This window comes from Sus scrofa, chromosome 3, assembly GCF_000003025.6.
Source record: "Sus scrofa isolate TJ Tabasco breed Duroc chromosome 3, Sscrofa11.1, whole genome shotgun sequence".
Lineage (NCBI taxonomy): Eukaryota > Metazoa > Chordata > Mammalia > Artiodactyla > Suidae > Sus > Sus scrofa.
The window spans coordinates 3109634-3128608 of NC_010445.4; the positions used below are offsets into that span (position 1 = coordinate 3109634).

The following is an 18975-nucleotide window of genomic DNA, read 5'->3' on the forward strand; positions in this document are numbered from 1 at the left end:
CGCCTGCCTCGGGCGCTCCTGCAGCTCCCGCAGCCCCGCCACCTGCTCGGCACCCCTGCTGCTCACAAACAGCACGCAGCCCGTCCCCGATAGGCCCGAGCTGAGTTGGGTTCATCCCCGTAGATGAACAGGTCTTGACCGTGTCGGGTAAAAACTTCAAAACTTCCCTATTTGGGGGGAGTTCCCGCTGTGGCTCAGCAGTAACCAACCCGACTGGTGTCCACGAGGACTCGGTTGGATCCTGGCCTCGTTCCCCTGGCTAACAATCTGGCGTTGCTGCAGAGCTGCCGAGTGGGTTGCAGATGCAGCTTGGATCCAGCAAGACTGTGACTGTGGCGGAGGCCGGCAGCTGCAGCTCTGATTCGACCCCTGTCCTGGAAACTTCCATATGCTGCAGGAGCAGCCCTTAAAAAAAAAAAAAAGGAAAAAAACTTACCCATTTTTTCTGCCCGGAAAACCACTTGGTGACTTCCCAGCCCTCACAGGTCTGACTCATCTGCTCTACCAGCGCGTGTCGACGGGAGATCTGGGAAGCTCCCGATGAGTCAGGAGAAAGGGGTTCTTTCACTTTATGTGTTTTCCTCTTGTCGTCCCTGATTTAGAATATGTCATAAGAGCTTTATAGAGAACATTTTCAAACGCGTAGAAATGTGGAGAACACGCAACAGAAGTCACCCACGTGGAACGATCACGCACACGGATCAGAATTGGTTCAACCGCATCTCTCAGTTTGGGGCCGTGAGGGTGTACTTGGTTTCTCTTCTTCTCACCGAGGCTAAAGCAGACTGCCTTGGATGTTTTTACTTATTTATTGTCTTTTTCGCTGTTTTAGGGCCGCACCCACGGCATATGGAGGTTCCCAGGCTCGGGGGCGAATCGGAGCTACAGCTGGGGGGCCTGCACCACAGCCACAGCCACGCCAAATCCAAGCCACGTCTGCGACCTACACCACAGCTCATGGCAATGCCAGATTCTTAACCTGCAGAGCGAGGCCAGGGATCGAACCCTCGGCCTCGTGGTTCCCAGTCAGATTCATTTCCACTGCACCGCAACGGGACCTCCTGCTTTGCTTATTTTTGTGCGTAAACTTTCCACTTTCTTCTGATGGTTTCCTGGAGTTATTTTCTCGGGGGCAACCACTCAGGTCTAACAGTCCTGTTTTCTCTGTTCCTCAGGAAACCAGATTTTGGCCAGTGGCTCTGTGCGGATTCCTAGGTTCATGCTCCTCGAGTCTGGGGGCCTGCAGATAACCCCCGTCTTCATCCAGGACGCGGGCAACTATACGTGCCATGCAGCCAACGCAGAGGGGTCCCTGCGCGCGTCTGCCACGCTCACCGTGTGGAGTAAGGACCCCCGTGCCCGTGCCGCCTCCTGCTCCTGGCGGCTTAATTGTCATCCGCGCCTGGGGTGTCAGCATGCCCTTGGACCCTCTAATCTAATCGGGGGACAGTCATTTTTTTTTTTACCACTAATTTAGAGAAATCTGTTGAGTAATTAATTTTTCAGCTTCTAAAAGAATAATGAGAAAATGTATTCCGAGATTTAACTGGGGACATTTCAGGAGAGAGAAAAGATTAACTTGTTAGTGGAGGGGCAATGTTATCCCAAACTAGCTCAAACGTCAAAACGCCCGGGTTGGCTAATTTTATCAGCATCATAAAGAACAACGGGTCCAGAATTAAAATCCCAGAGGGAAGGTTTTTTCCTGTACGATCCTGACAGCCAACTAAGACACACCTCGTGCACTACACGTGTCAGGAGTGAACGGAGAGAAAGATCTTGGTGGGCTTTCCAGCTGTTTTCTTTTTCTTCTGTTTACACCACAGCTCTCTGAAATGCAGCATGAATTGTTGTCCGGAACCTAAAGATTGGATTTCTAAGCATTTAGCCTCACTGGCTGATCAAGTTTTTCCTCCCTGCTTCATCCAAATCTCTATTACTAAAAAACTGTTCAAAATGCAAGAGACACGGAGGTCCCGTCATGGCTCAGTGGTTAACAAATCCGACTAGGAACCATGAGGTTGTGGGTTCACTCCCTGGCCTCGCTCCGTGAGTCAAGGATCTGGCGTTGCTGTGGCTGTGGTGCAGGCCAGCAGCTGCAGCTCCGATTCGACCCCTAGCCTGGGAACCTCCATATGCTGTGGGTATAGCCCTAAAAAGACCAAAAAAAAAAAAAATGCAAGAGATAGTACGCAGTAATAGATTTTGTAGGGCTGTCTATAGGAGGAAAGGAAATTTTAGCTTGCCCAAGTGAATAACTGGTGAAAGTACCGCCTTGAAGGAAAGTGAAACTGTTGTGCTCTGTTTCACATCTGGCCAGCGTGTTCTATGCCATACTTGCTGTCCACTTTGATAAGTGACCCTTTCTAATGTATTAGGTGTTCTAAAAATATCACGCGTTCAAAAGAAATGGATCCAAGTCCAATAGCGTGAAGAACTGAAAAGAGGTTTTGTTGGTGTGGTGGTCCGTTCTGCCACCCGTTTCTGACTCGTCACGTGTCCCCAGGATGAAGTGGAGAACTTAGGTCTGTGTCTCTGCAGGTCACTCAGTAAGATGCAAAGTCCTAACAACACTAGGGTGGTTGGCACGGCGCCGTGTGGCCTGCGGGGGGCAGAAGGCTCTTCCCAGGCCTTACCTCCCTGTTCTGTCCAAGCGTGTGGGACCCCCGCCTCCGCCTTCAGGGACCCGAGAGCCCAGCTCAGAGGCACGCCTGTGACGCCCCGCTAATAAGCAGTCGGGCCGGGCCCTGAACACAGATTCGAGATTCAGGTTTTGGGCTCAGTTCATGGTGCCAGAGCAGCACCCCCTAGAGGTGTGACGAGCAGGGACACCGCAGGGGGGTCGCCCGGACCTTGGCTGTGGCAGCTGTGGCCAGCTGGGCGGCCGACACAGCCCCAGTCCCCAGTCCTCAGTGGCCCCGCGGCATCAGGCAGGGACACTGGGCTCTGAGCCTCTGCTTTCCTTCTGATCTTTGGGAGACGTGATGCCAGGACACTCAGTGGCCTGTTGGGGGTTGAGGTGCAGCAGCGGGAAGGAGAGCCCCTGGCCGAGTCAGGGTGGACAGAGAAAAGCAGGACGGCCAGAGAGCTGATTTTCTCGGGAGAGGGTCCAGACTCTTTGCGGGCACGTAGAACCCACTAAAGAGCTGCCCACAAGCTTCCTTCTGGTTTTCCCCGGAGGGTGCAGAGGGCCCAGCGCGGAGCCGAGAAGGCTCGCTCTTGGTGTTGCTGGAAAAAGAAAAAACGAGGAGGTTTTGATGTCAGGTGACCGATCCCCCCCGCGCCGCGCCCCCGCCGCCCCGCCCAGGGAAGAGGGGCTTGAGCCTGTGACCTGAGTGTGACTTGTGCCCTTCCAGATCGGACGTCCATCGTGAGGCCCCCGGAGGACAGCGTGGTGATTAAGGGGACCACAGCGGCGCTGCACTGCGGAGCCACCCACGACCCCCGCGTGTCTCTCCGGTCAGCTCGGTCCCTTACCATTGGGGCGCGTTCATATTCCGTGAGCTCAGGAGCGCAGCAGAGATGAGAAGGGAGGCCCCGCAGGAACTCGGATTTCAGCCGCAGATCCCTGATTGCGGCGGCGTGCGGTCCCGGGCGCCGCTATTAATCACACAAATCCCATTTTCCACCCCAGCCTTATGTATTATTTACAGGGAGCTGTGTTCCACTCCGTGGCTTCAATACAGCTTTTCATGATTCCTCTGCCAAGGTTAATACACTATCTGTAAAACGTACTTGTCAGAGGCTGATAGTTAATGAGAGAAAAATCCAGAGGAATCGAATGGGATTCCAGCACTGTTTGCGAGAGGGCTGGGCTGGGCTCGTGGGCTTTTCCGTCCTCCGAGGGCGGCTGCCCGGGAGTCGGCCGTGGGGAGCTCCACGTGGGAGAGGCAGCTGGGGTTACCCAGCGCGCACAGGGGAAGACGCACCTGACAGAGGGGCCAGGGAACGTACAGATGCCCTCAGTCAGGGGTGGTGACATCCCGTCCTTGTTTGACTCAGACTGGAAGGTCGTGGTGAAAGATGGGACAGTCCGGGGAGACTCGTGGCAGCAGGCACTGATGGCTCTCGGTGGCCAGCATCTTCCTAAAGAGCTGCCACTTTCGAAATCGTTTTTAATTTTGAGAACCAGCCTTGAAAATGAATCTAGAAAAACATACTGCCGCCCTAGTATTTTCGGTGTGGCCTTAGCCCCGGAGGCACAGAGGGCACCAAATGAGAGAATCCAGGTGCCCTCCCCTCTGGCGTGCGTCACGCTGAGCGGAGGGCGCTGGCGCTGGCTCTGGCGCACGCGTCCCTGACTGCATCTGGAGACGCAGCCGTCCGCTCACTCTTCTTGGCAAATCATGACTTTCCAGAGCCCTGCCTGGCTCGCTCGAGTTCCCCGGAGCTCAGAACCCAAGTCTGGCCAAGTTACAAGGGTGTTGAATGCAAAACAAACAAAACCCAACAAGTTAGAGAGTGCCCCGAGAATTCCTGGATTCTGGAAAAGAATCCGTTTCCAGGTGATTTGGGAGTGTCCCCTGTCACCCGAGGGAACAACAGAGGACAGGACAGGCGGGCGGGTTTCCTGATGCCCTGAGGGCACACCCGGAACCCCCAGGACCGTAGTGGTTTTCGCGCAGCTTTTTACTGCGATGAAACAGACAGATGTGGCGCTTCCTCCCTGAGAAGGGGTTCTGTGCTCACTCTCGGGGGGCCCCCTCTGCCAGGTTCCACTGCCCCCAGGTGCTCACTCTCTGGCACACCTGCCAGCTTCCTCTGCCCCACCCCCACCACTGGAGCACGGGTCGAGGACGATGGCCGCTGAGTGCCACCCCGAATGAGCAGCTGCCCCCAGCCTTCGTGTGGGATCCGGCCTCTTCTGCCCGGGGTCGTGGGCGATGAGCAGCTAGTGAACGGTGCTCTGTGTGTATGAAGCCTTTAAAGAACCGGTGCGCTTTGGACATCCAGGCCAGCACCTCGGTCTCAATTCGCGGTGGCTCGTGGGGGGCCCCTGTCCACTGACATCCAAAGGTTGGACAGGCTCTTAGGGTGTCTCCCTCTGAAACGTGTACTAGACTCTCACAGAGAAGTGAAAGGGGAAGCGGCGGAGGTTTCAGGGCCGCAGTGGTTGGATTTTAAGAAAACATGTTTACGGGGTGGGACCTGTTCGCTCCCGAAGTTGAGTCGTGGCGCCCTGGGGATGTCGCCTCTCCCGTGCAGGGAGCACCCCGTCCTCCAGGAGCAGGAGGCGCCGTTGCGGCCCCGGATGTCCCCTCCTAAACTCAGAGACAGAGCGACGTCACGCTTGTCTCCGCTGTCCTGGGGTGTGACCAAGACAGCTGGTTGCTTCCCCACTTTTTTTTTACTTCTTAAAATGTATAATCCACATACCTTAAAATTCGGCTTTTAAAGAGCACAGTTTGGCGGCGGCTTTCGCTGTGTCTCCGAGGGGGTCGGTTGCTTGCGGTGTAGCCCCCGGGGGAGGACCGGCCGGCAAGGTCCTGACTCGGGACGTGCTCGCCCGCAGCTACGTCTGGAAGAAGGACAACGCGGTCATCGCCCCGCCGGGCAGCTCCAGGATCGTGGTGGAGAAGGACGGGTCCCTCCTCATCAGCCAGACGTGGTCGGGCGACATCGGGGACTACACCTGCGACGTCGTCTCCGAGGGCGGCAACGACTCCAGGGCGGCCCGTCTGGAGGTGATGTGAGTACCGTGCCCGCTCTGCGTTCCGTCCCGGCACCGCCGCCCCGCGTCCAGCGGCCCGGAGAAGGCAGGTCAGAGCGGTCTGCCTCGCTGGCCTCTGCCCCCCGCCGTCCCGGCAGGGCTCTGTAGACAAAGCCCTTCCCTCAAGTCGCCCGATCACGCGGAGGACAGGGACGCGTCTCATTTGCCTTTGGATCCTAGGCTCTGGCCAGGGACTTAAACATGGAAAAAAACCCAACTGCCCGCCCAGCGCCAAGCACCTCCCCCCCCCCACCTCTTCGTGTTTGCTGCACACGTAGCTGCACCAGCAGCTCTGTCAGGTTCTTGACGGGCAGCTGGTATCTGATGGGCATTCCAGAGAGTCCAGCCGTGGTACCTCCCGAACCCAGGAAAGCCCTGTTGTGCCTCCAGGCGGTCCCTCTCCAGGACGACCTTGCTCTCGGCAGGGCTCAGTCACTGGTTGGGAGCAGAGGTCGCCCTGGTGAGTCCTGACGCTCGGGTGCCTGCAGCCCCAGAGGAGCCGCTGGGGCGTGTGATGTGCCTGGAAGCGCTGGGTCTCCAGCCTCTGGAGCCTCTGACCCTGGGCTCCGCCTGCCCTCCTGGGCCCCTGGACCCCGTCTCCTCAGCCTCTGCTGCCCCCACAGCTTGGCCCCGGGCCTCTGTCATCCCTACCGGAAGGGCATCCTCTGAGAGTGGCCGCCAGATCCCTTCCCGCACCAGACGCAGGGAGGCGCCTTCCCTCCCGCCCTGCACCTGCCGCCAACCTCGTCAGCACTGAGCACCCTCCCGAGGAGACAGTGGCACAGCGCTGCATTTTGAGTGCTGGCGTGTCTGGCATACCTTAGGTGCTCCATAAATGCAGGTTGGTGGGTTGAGTGAACGTGTGTGTTGCCGGCCCTCGGCGACCCCCTAGCCATTCTGCTCACGCCCTCGTCTTCCCTTAGCTGCTCGCCTGCCCGGGGCTGCCCCTCCCCGGCAGTCGAGAGCTGGGCGCCCACCCCTTGCTCGGGCCCGTACCTTTCCTCCTCCTCCGTCCACAGCTCACAAGGGGCTCTGAAAAACTGTTGATGTTGGCGCCCGGGACCAGTGAATTCGCGTAACGGGCTGTGCTACGCACGTGTTTTTAAACGACCTTTGAGAATTCCGAGATCACCCATCATTGGTACCAAATAAATAAGTGTTAGCATTTCATAAAGACTCTGTCAGCAGAAGCCACGTCGCGTGCCTCCAGGACCGTGCATTCTTTTGGTTCCGCGCAATTTTTATGTCGTCCTCGTTTCCATCTCTTCCCTGCTGTTTCCTTATTTGATTTCCTCTAAGTCAAATACATTTTTTTCAGCAAACGTGGCTGTATCCATAAAATAATAGACGCTCTGTAGTGCTAAAACCCCTCTTCTCTGAAGAGAGGAATCCTTGCAGATTCGTGATTCACAGCGGTTCACACCAGCGTAGGTACAGCGGGTGAGAGAGCCGATGTGGATGACAGGTGTTCGCTGGGAGGCGTTCCTGCGATGAGCCCTCCTCCGAACCGGAACACATGGGCAGAGATGGAGCTCAGGGTGCAGGTTTGGATCCAGTAGGGTCTTACCTCGGCGCACCCGCGATGACAGCAGTAGTGACAGTCGGCAGAATTCCCACGGGGCCCACTCTGTGCCTCTCAGGGCACGTTCACGTCCAGCTCAGCGGCGTTTCCCCGATCCACTCGGATGACGGAGAGAAACAATCTCACATTGCCAACGTGACGGAGAGGTACTTACGGCTAAATGGTGTCCTTCAGGGGAGCCTGAAAGCCTGCTTCCCCAGCCTCTCCACTCGAGTTAAAAGCTACTTTGTTAAAGGCAGAAATTAGGAGCGTTACAAGTGGGCTTTGCAGAAGCGGACGGGCGGCGGGCTTGCTCTCCTGTTGTTTTGCTCTCCTCTTCACAGCGAGCCTGGCACGGGGCGGGGGTGGGGGGTGGGGTGACCCCGCACCCAGGGCCCCCGGGGAGAAGTCGAAGCCCCCGCAGGGCTACCAGCTGCCCCGAGGGAGGCCGGCCTGGAGGCCCTTCCTGACGTTCACTGAGCCGTGTGGCTCTGGGCGGTGAGCTCAGCCTCTGTTTTCTCCACCGAGAACCGGGTGCCTTGCCACTGACCTTCAAGGTTGCTGCCGAGGGGCTCCTTGACCAGCGTTTGTAAATCCTGGCCGGGAGCCCAGCGTGCGGCAGGCCCCCAGCTCCTCCTGTGCCTCCCCTTCCACACAACATTCCTCCTGCCATCAACAGCACCCTCCCCGCCACCCCTGGGCCAGGACATGTCTCTGTTTCCTCCTACTTAGACTGTGACTGAATTCTCCTGACCCTCTGTCATGGCTGCGTCTGCTGCTGAGCCCTCGAGGCCTCGGTCACGGCGCAAGCAGGGGCCCATCAGTGCCCGAGGCAGCCTGGCCCCACTCCCCGGCTGTGGTGGCTTTGGGTCACTTGGTGCCACTGAGCAGGACTACTTTCTGGGGGTCGGGCTCATCCCTTCCCGAGAGGCATAGCCTCTGAGTTCCAGTCTTGGAAATTATTATTTTATTTTATTTTATTTTTTGCCTTTTGCCTTTTCTTGAGCCGCTCCTGAGGCATATGGAGGTTCCCAGGCTAGGGGTCGAATCGGAGCCATAGCCACCAGCCTATGCCAGAGCCACAGCAACGTGGGATCTGAGCTGCGTCTGCAACCCACACCACAACTCATGGCAACGCCAGATCCTTAACCCACAGAGCAAGGCCAGGGATCGAACCCACAACGTCACGGTTCCCAGTCGGATTTGCTAACCACTGCGCCCCGACGGGAACTCCTCCAGTCTTGGACATTAACTGCACGTGGCCGACGTTGTCGTCGTGCTGGTCCCCGGTTGTTAGTCGTGTCCTTCCTCCTGGTTTGCTGGGTCCTTCCCGGGAGAGACGGGCGCTAGGTTGTCTGCAGGCCCCCAGCTCCTTGCTGCATGGAGCTCAGCAGAGGGATCCAGCTCCCAAGGCTTTGAGGGTTGATTGTTAATCATTTAAAGACCCAATTAGTGTTGCATCATCCCTTCTGAGATCAGAGACGAATGCTTCTGAGCCAGGAGCACAGAGAAAAACCTCATTTATGGAGCCGCCTGGGAGACTCAGACCCCGAGGCAGTGGGAGAGGTTTCTTTCAGTAAAACCACTTCTGACAAAGCGTAGTGAGAGTGAGCAATTTAATACCGTTTCTCGAGAGTTCTCAGGCCCCATCGCCTCCATATGCTCAGAATGAAGACGGAGAAGACGGGTTGGACCAAGGCGTCGCTTGTGCATTAAAGGGGAAGCGCTTTTCTGTAGAAAAATGCTTGTCTGGTCCTTCGCCAGAGCAGGTCCCCCCCAGCCACAGTTTTACCAATTGCTTTCTCTTGAGTCTTTTCCAAAGCCGTTTCTCTCAAACATCTCACTCTGTCTCCTCCCCGTGAAGCCTGGGTTTGGCTGTTAATTTTTTATATTATTGTGGTATAACACGCTGGACAGGGACTTCTCTGAATTACAGAGAGACTCGGCGCTGGCTCCAGCCCGTTGTTTTCGGCGCTGTCATCTGTCACCCTGTCTGCGCATCACTGTCTGTGAGTCACTCTGCTGATCATTTATCTCCTTCCCAAGTTGGCAGAGACGTGCCAAGACACAATCTCAGGCTATTAGATAAGATTCTCTGAAACGGACGTGGAATACATTAAAGCCTCATTTTTCGGCTCTCGATAGGTGAGTCAAGCAGTTCACAAAGCTTAATTTTCCAGATAACCAAAACTTATCATTTGAAGAAATAGCCTCCATTTCCAATGTATTCAAAAGTTCTTTGCATCATGAAACAGGTAACGCCGAAGGCGGGAGATGGGCGAGGGGCGATTTCCCTACCGGGAGAGGCTGGGAAAATAGCGACGTTTCCCTCCGAGCCCGAGTCCTGCGATGTGGGTAAAAATGGCTCGGCCTTGGCCGCCCTCCCGCGTGACCATCAGCCAGTGAAGTGGGCTCTGCTGGGCAGCCGTGGCCGAAGGCTCATTATCTCTAGAAGCTGCACGGACAGCAGTGTCCTCAGGCACCTCTGGGCCTTAGATCTCAGTTCCTGCTCTAGATGTCCCGAGGCTACCTTGCCTTTTAAGTTCCTAGGTTTTAACAGTCTTCTCTCAGCGGTCAACGCCGGCGCTCGGCTGCCTGGTTGCTGTTCAGCCTGCCTGCTTCTGGCAGGCCCAGGCCTTCTCCCTGGTGGCTTTTCAGTGGCTGGCTGTCCCTTCCCAGAATCACGCCCAGGTGGCAATCAAGCTCTAAGGGACAGACAGAGGGACCTGCCTAAGCTGGCTCCAGGGACTTTGTGAGCGAATGCCCGGGCAGGAGGTGGCTCTGGAGTGACCCCCAGATACGCAGCGGTGACCAGCCACCGTCTACAAAGCACTCCCACCCCAGGAGAACAGCCGTCTGCTTGCTGCCAGAGCGGTCATTTCCCAGCGTGCCCTCACTTAGACTCAGAGCTGCACGATCCAGAGTCAAGGGTAAACCCCGTGTCTTTCCAGCTGGAGGGAGTTTAGAACTTAGGATGGGGTCCCACGTAGCCCCCCAGCGGGGTGTGCAGAGAGGCAGTGGCTCCTCGGGGCCACAGGCTGGCCTTGCTGTCCGCTTCCTCGGGCTCAAGGACAAGATGGTCCCTCTGCCCGGCTCGACCCGCACCGCTGTGTGCGTCCGCCTCTGCCTCCCCCGTCCTCTCCGGCCCCGGGATGTGTCGGCCACAGCCCTGCCTCCTTTCGCCTCTAACCAGCTTTCACCTCGTGCTCTCTCCTCCCTCCTGACTGTCACAGGGGCCCTCATCTGATATTCTGTCTCCAGGACACTTTCCAATGAGCTGGCTTGGGGCCCCAGTTCCAGCCCTGCAAAGGCAGCGTCGCACAGAGAGGCCAGCAACCTGGTCCACAGCCTCCAGGACCCAGTGCAAACCCTGTGTTCCCACCACTGGCGTCACCCGCGCCCTCAGCAGGCGGGCCCCGTCCTTACGCGACCTCGTGGCCCCCAGCCCCTCCCAGGTGTTAGACCCCAGCTCTTTCCCCAGGCGCCCCACTGCTGCCCGGCTCCAGCCCGCGTGGTCCCGCGCCATCCTGAACCATGGATACCAGCCCGTGCTCCTCCTGAGCCGGGAGCACAGGAAGCAGGGCTGTGACGGCCTCCTCTCTGTGTCCCCGCGCCACCTGCGTGCAGGTTTGGGGAGGTGGTGTGTTCCTCTGTCCTCCCCTGTGTGGGTGACACCTCACTGCCAGCACGCTCCTGCAGGCACTGTGATGCTGCAGCCAGGACGAGAGGCTGCACGGTCAGACGGTGCGCGGGCCCTGCCCCCGGGCCTTCACCATATTGGTCGAAATGAAAAATCTATCAGTTGCAGCAGGAGCCAAGAGGTGCAGTGACAGGTTCTGCTCCAGGATCAGTCAGGGCTGAGAGGGAGGCCCAGGAGGCCCAGAACCTTCACAGCGAGCTGGCGCCTTGGCCAAGCTGCCTTCTCCCATGGGCGCGGCCTGCAGGCTGGGACTCTCCCCAGACCCAGCGGCGTGGCTGGACCCGGGAGCTGGGAGGCACGGGTTGCAGGAGGGCGGCTGGTGGAGGGGCGCTGCCTAGGGTGCAGGGCAGCGGCCTGACCCCAACGGGATGGAGCTGGCGCGTGCGGCCCACGGGTCCCGGCTCCGGCGGCCTGGTCTGAGGATGGAGCAGAGGGGGAGCGGGCAGTGACGGGAGAGGAGCTTCGGGGCTGTAAGCGCCCACTGTGGCCGAGGCCCTGCAGCCAGCACACTAGTGCTGGTGGAGAATGGTCCCTGACTCTCGGTCACCCCTCGGAGGGGACCCTCTGAAATGTCTCATTGCAGTGGCCTCCCAGCGGCCCTGAGGTGCCACCCAGGCCTCCCAGGGTCTTGTCTGCATCACACAGGGCTCGGGCCTCGGGTCACGTGCCCTCTGTCCTCCCGACTTGGAGGTGAATGGTGGTGACCCTGGGGGAAGCCTGTGTGAGCCCGGCAGTGTCCCCACATAGCAGTGGCCTGGAACAGGTGCCCAGCCCCGTCAGCTTCTGGGTGGCCGTCCTCTGTCAGGGCAGGTCTTTACAGTGCGGCCCTGACACGGGGACCTGGAGCGGGCACACACCCCGCCGGTGGAGGCCACGGTCCCCGGCAGGCCTGTCCTCCCTTCCCGTGCCAGCCACGTGCTCCAGGGCTCCCAGGCCATCGTGCTGCTAGCTGACCCGCTCACGTTTGGGCCTCGCACTACGTCAGTTGAGTACTTCCTAGAACAGCTCGCCGGGCTCCGTTGAATGCTTGCTCAGGACTTCAGTTTTATCTTAAAGGATAAAAATCAGGACCAGACAAACGAAGAGCTGCGTGGGGCACGGCCTGGGAGGGTCCCAAGCACAGAACACCTGTGTGTCCAGGGTGCGTCCCCACCAACCAGGAAGCTCAGCTGAGCTTGGTGGCCAGTTTTTATTGGGGTTTCATTCCCTGGTCCCAAGCAGCGATTGTATCGTTGGCATGTGACTCTCCAGCCCCCGTGCCTCCACTTCCCAGATCAGAAGGCAGGGCTGCTGTCACGGGCTCAGAGCTGCAGCCCTCTGATCGCATGATTGGTCTTTCCAGGGGCGCCCCCCCCCGACACACACCCCCCGGACCACCAGGGGACCACCAGGAGTGACCTATTGCACACGCTCAGGGGTGGCCCGAGGGGCCCACCGTGAATAGCAGACTCTCCTGTCGTTCCGGGGACGTCAAGGGTTTAGAAGTTGCATCCGGGGAACCCAGGACAAAAACCACGTTTGTCTCATTTGGATCTATTTATCCACGCTTATTCTTAGTTTGTTTTCGGGCAGGACTGGTTCAGCAGCTTTGGTCTGGGGTCAGAACAAACCGGTTCCCCCTGGACACGTGGCTTTGGGAGAAGCAGGAGAGAAGCTTTCTGCGCAGCCCTTCCTGCTCCCTCTGTGGCCCGCCCTGGGAGCCCGGGGGAGGGGGCGGTATTGGAAAATGCACGTAGGAATAACAGCTCCTTTCTGATTTAAAACTTCATTCACAGTTAAAGAGAAAACAAGACAGCATTTCTGGTTCAAGTTTATGCTTCCTGGTACTGATTTAAAGTTGCCGTCTCCGTTAGAAATATTAGTTTGTTTATAAGTGGCGAGCGGAGTGAGAGAGCTGTGTTTCTTAGGGAGCTGCAAGCCCAGAACAGCTTAATAAATTTCACAGCGTAATGAGTACATTTTTTTAAATTAAAAATATCAAGTGTAATTATGGCTTTTTTGTGCTGACCTGTGTGGGTCAGCAGTAATTGATGTCTAAGAGAGACCAAAAGCTAGTTAGCGGGTGAGACAGGTCACCCTCGGCGTCCCCCCTCCCCGCTCTCCTCACAGGAGGACAAGCCATTCCTGACGGCCACCAGACGGGGCCCTGCTCCCAGATCAGAGGGAAAGGCTGAGCTCCAGGCTGGGCCGCCCGCGAGTGCAAGGTTGCCGACCCGCCGGCATTGGCGGCAGGAACCAGGCGGCAGGGTTTCGCATGTAAATCCCAACTAAGACCTTTTCTGTTAGTTACCTCTTTGCAGATGCGTTTGTTTTCATTGTGGGTCCGTTTTATCGCCTTGCTGATGTGTTGTTTCCTGCGTCCGTGGGGCTCCGTTCGCGTGTTCCCCAAATTTGCCTCTCAGTGCGTCTCCCAAACCTCCGTCAGCCAACAGAAGGCAGGAGGACAGTGTCACCGGACGCGCAGCACCCGGGCAGCTCCGCTGTCCCGGGATGCAGATGGGCGTGTTGGCCGGGGACTCCAGTGGCTGGTGTCGGAAACATCCCCCGTCAAATCCCATTTCCCAGGCCGATGCCTGTTCCCTGGCTCGCTCCACTCGCCTTACCAGCCCCGAGCTGTGAAAACAAATCGTTGACCGCGTTGTCTCAGTTAAGTAATACACTCTGCACAATCGGCACTCCCCACTCGATTTAAGTGAGACTCGTTTGTTGTTTAACCCCTACCCGATTCACTCACGTTGCGATTGGAAAAGAAAATGCCGGGGAAGGGTTTTTGGAGGAGAGGGGGGCCGCGTGGTTAGTACGTGTGTCTGGGGCCCGTCTGATGGTCTCCGTTTTCAAACACTGTGTAAGAACCGAGAAGCCATCCAGCACTTCTGATGTGTGTCCCCCCCCCCCTTTTTCTTTCTCTTCCTTTGTACCCAAGCGAACTGCCTCATTCACCTCAGAACCTGCTGGCCAGCCTGAACTCCTCCCACAGCCGCACCGTCATGCTGTCCTGGGTCCGCCCGTTCGATGGAAACAGCCCGGTTCTCTACTACATCGTGGAGCTGTCTGAAAACAGTAAGTGGCCAGGCCCGCTGTCCCGAGGACAGTCATCCCATCGCGGGCTGTGCTCTGAACGTCCTTAGCCTTCGCTCCGGGCTCCGACCCAGAGCAACGCGTGAAAACCTTAGGGTGCTTGACAGGGCATCAGGGGCTCGCGTGAGAGCCACAGCGCTGGGACATGGACGCGAGATGCGGGCGCCCGGGCGGCGGCGGCGGCGGCGGGAGGGCAGGAGGGCCTCCTTGGGAGCCAGGCTCTGGGCCGAGGCCGTGCTGGCGGCCGTGCACACAGGGCGGCCTGAGCAAGGCAGCCCCGGGCCGCATCGATGAACCGGCCGGGGCCGGTCCGGGGTGGGGCGGCAGCGGTGCTAATGAGCCTCGGCGGGTCGTTTGCTCTGGCCTCCCTGCCCTCACCTCCCTCGGCCTCTCGGCTGCAGTCAGCCCCGTCCTTGGCACATTCGCCTCCTCGGCTTTCCGCCAGCCCCGTGGGCGGGGCCACCTCTCTGCTCTCCTAACACCTCTTCCTGGACATCTCAGCAGCCCTGCCACTTCAGGGGGCATCTTTTCCGGCTCTTTGACGCCCGTATCTGGACGCCCAGGTCCACAGCCGGAACCCGCCCTCTGGACGTCGTCTCTGCGGGTGTCTCACAGACACGTCTAACTTCGGTTCTTCAGACTGTAGCTTTGGATGTTTTTAAATCCAAACTCTGTTCTTGCCGCATCACTGCAGCCATTCTCATCTTAGTGTTGCCCCTCCCCATGCCCACCCCCAGGGCACGGCAGCGCTGCAGGGCTGTGCACTGGCACGGAGCAGGGTCTGCCCCCTCCCGCCTCGCTCCAGGGCGCTGCCGTCTCTCACGAGGACAGGGCCACAGCCTCTCACCGGTCCCCTCCTTCTCCTTTTGTCCTCTTCCAAACCCTCCTACGCAGCTGGAAACGTTGCTCACCCTAAAATGTAACTGGACCGAAGCCCCCCGTATGTACGTGGTGGGGCCTGGCCCTCAGCCCCTGGGCAGTCCCCCCGCCCAGGCCCCTCTGCCCTTTGCTGGGCCTGTGCCACCCAAGAGCCAGACTTGCCCCGGTTCCCAGCTCCTCCCGGCCTCCCGGGGAGTGGGCCAGACGGCAGGTGGCTCCATTCTTGGGACAGCCAGCCTCCCTGGGCCGGCAGCTCCCGTCTCCTTGTGACGTTGTGATTGAAAGTGGGTCCCTGTTTCAGGACAGCCAGAAACAGTGCTCCCTCAGTGTCCCCTCCACCGCGGTCCTGCTGAGACCCCGAGTGGGCTTCTGGCTCTGCTCCCCGCCTCGGGCAGAGACACCCTCAGGTTCTGCCAGGCGCCTCCTGAGCCCACGCTGCCCCGTCCACGCGTCCTCTGGTTGCTGAAGTGGCTCTCCGCGTTCCTCCTGGTCAGTGTCGTATGTCCCCCTCCTCTCGTGATACGCCCCCCTTGACCGTCACATGCTCAGACCACAGCAGGCCCCGTCCTTCTCATCTTGTAGCTGAGGAGACTGACCTGTGGCGCGTGAGTCTCAGCGCAAGGTCACAGGCAGGGATGGTGCGGAGGGGCCTCCCCCAAGGTCACAGGTAATAATAGGTGAGCGGAGGCCTCCCCCAAGGTCACAGATAGAAGTAGGTAAGGGGAGGCTCCCCTGGGCTGTCAGCCTGTGGCCGGCGCCCTTCTTGACGGCCAGGCCGCTGCAGAGACGTTTCGGGAAAGCCTTAGCCGGAGTTCTGTGGTGCCTGCAGACCCAGGCTGGCTCCGCCTCTGCAGCGAGTGACGGAAGCCACCCTGCGAACCTTCCCGTGTTTGAAGCGGGCGGCCCGCAGACCCTCCAGTGCTCGCATCCACGTCTGGGGGCCTCAGTGCGTTGGTTCCGGGCTCGTATCCGAGCGAGGGTCCCGGTCCAGGCCCTCGCTCCGCTTTGCGTGGTCCTCGGGAGTGGCTGACCGGGTCTCCTTCACCACCGAGAGGCATGGGTGTGCGTGGAAGTCAGCCCGTAGCCGCCTTAGCTTTAGTTCAGCAGCTCTGACCACAGAGGGAGGGCGCTGGCGTTATTTACGGAAGTAGCTTTTCTGGGAAGATGAGGTTTCCTGCGCGTGTCAGCGCCATGTGGCTCGTAGGGAAAGCAAGACCTGACAGTGATGTGCCCGGAGAGACCGTGGCTCTGGCCATCAGGGTCCTGGCGCGGACCAGGACCATCGCCCAGCCTCGCACTCCCTCAGCGGGCGCTCAGCAGGGTCCCCGGTGATGCCCTCGAGCTGTAGTCCTAGCCCGTCTTCTGAAAGCAAAGCCTTCTGTCTCCCCCAGGCTTCATCAGGTAAGCCATGGGTTCAGAATGCCACACCAGGAGTTCCCGTCGTGGTGCAGCGGAAACGAGTGCGACTAGGAACCCTGAGGACGAGGGTTCAGTCCCTGGCCTCACTTGATGGGTGAAGGATCTGGCGTTGCCATGAGCTGTGGTGTAGGTTGCAGACGGGGCTCGGATCCCGCGTTGCTGTGGCTGTGGTGCAGGCCGGCAGCTACAGCTCCGATTAGACCGCTAGCCTGGGAACCTCCATATGCCACGGGGTGGCCCTAGAAAAGGCAAAAAAAGACAAAAAAAAAAGCCATACCAGCTAGTTTCTCAACAGAGGGCGCGAGTGGCTGGCTCTTTCGGGCAGACGTCACGCCTAAATAGAGGGTTTACGTGCAGTCTTTCGTGACGTCCATCCGTCTGTTCACTGAGCACCGAGTCCTGGCTGGGCAGCTGCTCTTCACTCTGCTGGCTGCTGGGATGCAGAGAGAAATGACCCGTCTCAACCCATTGACAACAAGACTTGCTCAGACGCGGCCACGCATCCTGCCACGCCACGCGACCTGCTCCCTAGGTACATGTGCTGTAGGACCTTGGGGCCACCTGACGGGGGATCAGCAGAGAGCGACTTCAGAGGGGCAGGCGTGACAGAGACCCGGGGCGGCATCAGCAAGGACCCCGAGTGTGAGGGTGAGCCTGGGGGCGTGTTCGGGGACAGCCAGCTTTCTCAGGGACTCCAGCGTGGGGGCCAGGGCGCGGCACAGCCTGCCTGGGGAAGGCCTCCCCTGTTCTTGATGGCCCAGCCCAGCCATCGCTTTTCCTCCACACCAGCCCTTGACCTCCAGCCCCCTCGTGTCCAGGCAGGTTCTGATTTTTCCCTGGTTGAGGTTTCTGTACCGTGAGCCATATTTCCCTTTGAGTAGTCAGTGTATTTCTAATAGCTGGTGTTTTATATGCTTGTCCTCCAGCAAGACCAGGGCTCCTTCGGGGCAGGCAGGGTCCCCGTGCCTGTGTGCACAGTGGACGGCCCTGTGGGCGCTGAGGTGCTTCTGTCCCTGATCAAATTCAACCCGCTTCAGCCTCTGCTCTCCCCCTGGACCCGCCTGGAGTTGGCTGGTCCTTGGGTGTTTTTCCTTCTGAGCCTCTGTTGCAGAAGAATCTGGAGTATTCTGCACTGTTGTTACTATCACATCAAGTGTTACTGTTAGGTGAAGACTCTGCAGTGGGTAAGGTGGTTGTCTGCAGGCTGATCCTGATTTCAGTTGCACAGAGCAAGTCTGCGGCCTGGGCAGACTCCCTTCCTGCTGCTGCCACCACCCAGGTAGCAAGATCTGCCCTGGCTTCTGGGCCAGTGACCGGGTTTTTATTTTTATGAGGAACCCGTGTCCTGAAGCAGCTGGACGTGCTGGCTAATTATGGCCTGAAGGAAGGGCTTAGCAGCCCGTACCTTAAATGGACGTGGTGTTTGGCCTGCAGTTCATGCTGTGCGGGTGGATAGCCCCGGGCTCCGTCTGTGGTCCACCGGCCCCGCTGCCCTCTTTGACCAGCCCCTCTTGGCAGGCTCAGTAGGAAGCCACCCTCCCTGAAACCAAGGGTGCTGCGGGGACCAAGCCCACAGGGTTTAGTGAGACAGGCAGGCAGCTGTACAAAAGGGCCTCTGCACAGCTTGCGCTGAGCGTGTGTCACACTCATGGCTAGAGCAGAAGCCTTCGTGGGGAAATACCTTTGGCCCTCCCTGCGCAGCATCTGGAGCCCCCTCCATGAAGCTGCCGTCTCTCTTGTCCCTGGCATCTCTGTGGGAAGCCAGGGGCTGGACAGGACAGCCTGCTGGGCTGAGGGCAAGGGGAGCCCGGGGGATTCCCGCGTTAGGAGAGAGCAGGGGTCTTGGTCTTTACAGCAAGGGCCCTGTAAACGGGCTGAGAGAGGTGATGCGGGCCGAAGAGTCTGGCCCACTCCCTCTAAAATCCTGGTTGAGTGCGATCAAGAATAAATCTTTCTTTGAGATTATTAAAATCACAAGCCGGGAGGCTGCCAGAAAAATCTGGTGAAGGGCTTTTCAGTGGAGCAGCACCTGATGCTTTAGGGGGCTGCACTTTGCATTGTTTGCAAGCTGTTTTTACAGCTCGGGATTATAGAAGAGTTGAGTGAGGCAAAGAATTCTGGCCCAGAGAATTGCAGATACGTTGTGTCCTGGTTGTCCTGGTTGTTGCCAGAATTGCTCTGTAGCTATTGGCCAGTTTTGTATCTGTTTGTAAATTCACTTTAGCTTTCCTGACTAGCAGGATGTGTGTGTGGGTGTGGGTGTGGGTGTGTGTGTGTGTGTGTGTGTGTGTGTCGTTTTCGTTCTCTTTTGAGACATTGTAACATCTTACTGGTTCTCTCATTAATTAATGACAACTAAAATCTTTGACACTGTTCACTTTATATTTGGAGGAGAGCCGTGATTTTACCTTTATCACGCGTGACTTGGGGTCATAGTGTTAGAAACTCAACTAATGCGACACCTGCCACGAGATAACCCTGATATTTGGGAAAGGCAGACTTTAATCTCAAGCTTTTCTCAAACAGAGCTTTTTCACTGTTTTCCGTGAGCTGAACCAAGGCATTTCACTGCTAAAATAGAATCATCTGGGTGTTTTACCACTTAGAAAATGTATATGGGTGTTTTTT

At 58.2% G+C, this 18975-nt stretch overlaps 1 protein-coding gene across 4 annotated transcripts in view; it reads left to right on the plus strand.

Moving 5' to 3' along the window:
• The window catches only part of SDK1 (sidekick cell adhesion molecule 1), a 513421-nt gene that overhangs the window by 295216 nt on the left and 199230 nt on the right, over nucleotides 1-18975 (plus strand). For all 4 annotated transcript variants that reach the window (XM_021087982.1, XM_021087980.1, XM_021087981.1 and 1 more), the window contains exons 10-13: nucleotides 1176-1343; nucleotides 3357-3459; nucleotides 5513-5689; nucleotides 13895-14031. In XM_021087982.1, the coding sequence (XP_020943641.1) occupies nucleotides 1176-1343; nucleotides 3357-3459; nucleotides 5513-5689; nucleotides 13895-14031 (585 nt within the window). The remainder of the gene's footprint in view (nucleotides 1-1175; nucleotides 1344-3356; nucleotides 3460-5512; nucleotides 5690-13894; nucleotides 14032-18975) is intronic.